General features: G+C 45.8%; 1 protein-coding gene across 1 annotated transcript; it reads left to right on the top strand.

Annotated features, from left to right (window-relative positions):
- The first annotated feature begins 1746 nt into the window (after positions 1-1746).
- Positions 1747-4927, top strand: LOC148128708 (vomeronasal type-2 receptor 26-like). Its single transcript, XM_087948507.1, has 3 exons — positions 1747-1750; positions 2593-2904; positions 3763-4927. Exons 1-3 carry the CDS (start codon positions 1747-1749, stop codon positions 4446-4448), a joined length of 1002 nt encoding a protein of 333 aa, XP_087804633.1. The 3' UTR covers positions 4449-4927.
- The last annotated feature ends 271 nt before the right edge of the window (positions 4928-5198 follow it).

Below are 5198 nucleotides of genomic sequence, written 5' to 3'. Positions count from 1 at the left end.
TTGCCCTGACAGGAAGGAAGGACCACAACCACAACAGAACAATGATCCCAGGGGTGTATCTGTAATTTTACTAACATGGTTTATTCCAGCCTTTCCTCTGCAAATGGAGCCCAGAAAAAGTTCAGGATCCCAAGAGGAGAAGTTGCTTTTTGATGTAATTATGACCTTTGAGACCTGTGATGCTATATCTCCAGTTTTTGACTTTGATATAGGCATTAGACTGAAGCCACATGCAAAGGATCTTGTATCAGAAAGGGGTAAATTCCTTGGGTGAAGCTCTCTGGGACCAAGTTTTGGGACAGGTACAGGCTCTGCTCTTGATTGCACCTTTCTCTCCTTTGCAGATGAAACTCATTCTTTGTTTAGATCAGGAAAGCCACTGGCACTTCTCAGAGTCTTTCAATTTTTCCAACTGTTCCTGTTGTTTGTGTTAGAAACAGGAAGTGGATTGAAATGCCATGAATGATGGACCTCCTGCTTCTGCTTCTGCTGCTGCTGGTGTCCCCATCAGTCTGTGGGAAGCTGAGAAGGAAATGCCCATTGAGTTTGGAGCACCAGGATGGCTACAATCCATGGAGCTTTTACAGGCCTGGAGACCATCTCATTGGTGTGGTCACAACTGAAACATATGTGTCACCTATAATGTTGTCTTTCAACAGCCCTCCTTCCATACCTTCTTCTTCGTAAGTCATGCAGGGTGATGGAGTTGCACTCCCTCGATGTGCAATTCTAACACTCTCCTTTTCTTCTTATTTTACTTATTTTTGTACCTCAGCACCTGTCTAATTTCCTGAATGATTTTGATTTCCATGGCTTCCCTCTTTTGCTTTATTTTGTGGAAGAGATTAAAATCCAAAGATGGGGTTGGAAAAAAAACCCTGAATGAAATCCAGATGGTTTTCCTTTCTCAGTTCAATCCTGAGTTCATCATTTGAATAATGACCTTTCTTTAAGTAGTGATTGAAACAATTGCAGTTGCCTCTTTCAGCCCATTTCCATAGTTGCATAATTGATCATTGGATTTGGATCAATGTTGGCCTAAGGCTTAGCAGGTTTGTGAAGGATTATATATTTTAAAAGTATTTGTTGTTGCTATTGACTATAACATGAACATTATTTTTACAATAGGAAGATTTCTGATTTTGAAACTATCCTACAATTAATTTTTGCTATTCAAATGGTCAACAAGAATTTCCAGCTGCTGCACAATCTCACACTCAGGGCTTTGACAACTATTTGAGCCTGGAGCACCGAGATCAGAGTGCATTGCACCACAGGTTCACCTGATCGCCCACTTCTTTGGTGTTGGCTTTACGGAGCCGCACGGTGAGGTCTGGGCTGACATGTGACAGCAGTGCCTTTAGCTGTGCTTGCTTGTAAGTGTCCAAATAATCTGGTGAAGATGGCGGAGGAGTCACTCAGGTAGACCTCCCCATCCGCAGTCCTCCTCCTGCAGAAAAAGGCCATTCCCTGAGCTAAGAAGGCAAGAGCTGCGCCTCGACTCACCTAATTCCTAGGACTACCCCAAATGGTCTCAATTCGGCATGGAGAGGGTAGCTCCCCCTGGCAGTTCCCCTTTCCCTCAGTGCTCTGACTTCCTGTGGCTCGCCTCCAGCCTGAACACCAGGTCGGACCACCAGAAGGCCACTTCCCGCTTCTCAATGGCGCTCCTGTGCCACCACTGCAGGACTCTCCATCTCTTTCCCCAAATTCTCCCTCAACTTTGAAATGACACCTGTTGCCGACATGGGTACGACCGGGCTGCCGGTCACCTTTACCCCCACCCCACTTGCCTTTTGCTGCTGCCACCTGGACCCCTAACCCCCAGCAGGTAAGGCCCAGCACCTGCGGTGAATCCCAGCTAAATTTCACTGTACCGGAGGACATGTGGAGAGGCTCATGTTTCTCCTGCTGCTGGGAAAGCAAGAGAGTCTTTCCCGGCACAGCAAAAAGTTTGCAACTTCCTCTCCAATAGGGAAATGGGTGGCTCTGGGCGGCAGAGAAGCAGCCCGCTTGAATCCAGTTTATCTCTGCCACCCGGAGCTGTGCCGGGAAAGACTCTCTTGCTCTCCCAGCAGTAGGAGAACACGAGCCTCTCCACATGTCTTCCAGTACAGCGAAATGTAGCTCGGGTCCCCACCAGTCTGCATCTCGCCCCCGCCTGGATTCACCGCAGCTACTGGGCCTTACCTGCTGGGGGTGAGGGCAGCGGGTGGTGGCAGCAAAAGGCAAGTGGGGTGGGGGGTAAAGGTGACCGGCAGTGGCAGGTAGGTGACTGGGCCCAAGATCTTGCAGAGCCTCACTCACCCAGGGAGATCAGGCAGGGCCACAGTGGAAGGCATGCAGCAATGGCTGGACTGGTGAGTGGGCAAAAGCAGGCTGCATGCACGATAAGGACTGACTGGGAGCAGAGGGGAGGGGTGGGCAGAGAGGGGCGGGGCCAGTCAGTGGTGCAGTTTGCCAGTTCTCCAAACTGTGCAGAATCATAACAACCGGTTCTATAGAACTGGACAGGACCAGTAGAATCTCACCCCTGGTTCTATCTCTGCAGACTTTTCTATTTAATAAAGTCCTTTTTTTTGGCAATGTGAGATGCCAAAAGCAAAAGAGAGGAACTAACGGAAGAATCTTCCAGAAGTTATATCTCCAACCATTTGGAAATAGTGAGAGATTTTGCTTACTTAAGTGAAGACCAGAGGCTAGTAACTTGTCTAATATCCATTTTTACCTCCATTTTCCACATATTTCCTTTGCAATCTTATTTCTTTTCTGCTCAGTCCTTTCCTCAATCTGAATGTGTGGAAAGTTGTCATCCGGGATTTGTCAAGAGGGCTCGAGAAGGAGAGCCAGTTTGCTGCTACGACTGCATTCCTTGTCCGGAGGGGACCTTCTCCACTCAGAAAGGTGGGTGACACCAGAGGAAAATGGGAGGCCTGGTGGAACTGGATCCATCCAGAGCATTGTCATGAAAGTATGAATTAAAAAACACTTTGAAGCTGAACTGATTTCTGGTTTATTTCCAAAATGCCCCATTTCTTATCTAAACAGAAGAACAAAAGGATTGTGAAGGAAGGGCTGGATAGAGACAGGTGGCTGTGGCAGATTGGGCAGGCTTTACTACTGCCAGAGAAAATATTTCTTCTTTTTAGCTTGGATGTATCCTTCCTTACACATTTACTTCTTTAGGAACACCTGAGTTCCTTGAAACACGAGGAATTGTTTTAGGTCCACCTCCTGAAAGGAGGATTGCAATGCAGTCTACATGGGTTCTCTTTGAGGAACACTGAAAAGGTGTTACTGATGTACGAGATACACAATGTGGCGGCATGGATAGGTATGCCTGTATGTGTCTGCACCCATATCACCACTGCTCCAATGGCCATTCCAAATTATTTGCAACAGTCACTTGATCTGCCAGCCACCTCTGAGGCAAGTATGACAAGAATTGCCATCTTGCACATAAGTTTCTCTAGAAAGATTAATTGATTCATTATTTTCCTTTAGTAATGGAGGTTCCTATCAATATTCTGAACATTACAAAAAAAAATCATTCAAGTCCTAAGCTTTCCTTCAATTTCATAGCCTATCAAAAATATGCCATAGCTATATTTTTTAACAAGTGATACACTTATTTTTTGTCTCTGGAAATATTTAGAAATCCATCTCAGAAAATGCTCCTGATAATCATTTGTTCCCAAAGAATGTACAATATATCTTGAAATGCAGAGGACAAAGAAATATGGGGTTGTTGTTTTTTCTCAGATACAGAAAAATGCACCAAATGTCCGGATGATAAATTCCCAAATAAAAAAAGAGTCCAATGTATCCCCAAAGTTATAACCTTCCTGTCTTATGAAGAACTTCTGGGCATCATCCTGGTTTCTTTTGCCCTATTCTTATTCCTAACCACAGGCCTTGTTTTAATCGTCTTCATCAAATACCGAGAAACTCACCTTGTCAAAGCCAACAACCGGGACCTCTCCTACATCCTCCTGGTCTCCCTCCTGCTTTGCTTCTTGTCTTCTTCTCTCTTCATTGGTCAACCAAGGAAAGCCACCTGCCTTTTCCGACAAACGGTTTTCAGCATCATCTTCTCAGTTGCTGTTTCTTCTCTCTTGGCCAAAACCATCATGGTGGTGCTGGCTTTCCTGGCCACAAAACCAGGAAACCGAGCAAAGAGATGGTTGGGGAAGAGCTTGGCCAACTCCATCATCCTGTCTTCTTCTGGTGTCCAAGTTATCATCTGCTCCATCTGGCTGGGAGTTTCTCCCCCTTCCCTGACTCTGACCTCCTCTCCCAGCCTGGAGAGATCATCCTGCAATGCAACCAAGGGGCCGTTGTCATGTTCTACGTCACCCTCAGCTACATGGGCTTCCTGGCTGCCGTCTGCTTCACGGTGGCTTTCCTGGCCAGAAATCTGCCTGGTGCCTTCAACGAAGCCAAGTTGATCACTTTCAGCATGCTGGTCTTCTGCAGTGTCTGGGTGACTTTTGTGCCCACCTACCTGAGCACCAAAGGGAAACACATGGTGGCTGTGCAGGTCTTCTCCATCCTGGCCTCCAGTGCTGGTCTGCTGGGCTGCATCTTCATCCCCAAGTGCTACATTATCCTTCTGAGGCCAGAGCTGAACACAAAGGAGCATCTCACAGCCAGAACAAATGTAAAAACATGAGATATAACATCATTATGATAGTGGAAGAATTGTTCATGTTTCTTTTATTTGATTTCCATTTTGATAGTATGCAGGAGTCAAAGAAAATGATATCTATATGTTTTAAAATGGGGAATTGTTGAACGACTGGAATTCTCCCCTTTCAATAAATATTGCTAAAGAGACGCTGTAAAATTCAGAGGAATTCAGCTGTTCAGCAACAGCTACTGAACATGATACCTTATAAAAAATGATTGACGCACTTGTTCCCACTGGCAGCAGCTAAACATGTGGGTGGGTGGTGAGAGAATGTGTAGGAAAAGAGATGAGGAGGAAGCTGTGGGAACCAAACACCAGCCTGGTTGCTTGATCCTCTCCCTAAAAATGCCAGAATGATGTGAAATGCCATGCTTGATTGGCTCCCAGCTGAGGAGGGAAATCTTCATCCCTCTTATATGAGTCTTTCTTGATTTCCTGATAAAACCTCCTTTGCAGAAAGAATTCAGCAGAACAGCTCTCTGGGATTTCAGTTTGGGATTGTATGTAC

This window comes from Notechis scutatus, unplaced genomic scaffold (assembly GCF_049901735.1).
Source record: "Notechis scutatus isolate UNSWTSFEM ecotype Mainland unplaced genomic scaffold, rNotScu1.2 NSCUCTG123, whole genome shotgun sequence".
NCBI lineage: Eukaryota > Metazoa > Chordata > Lepidosauria > Squamata > Elapidae > Notechis > Notechis scutatus.
This window is presented reverse-complemented; position numbering and strand designations above follow the sequence as displayed.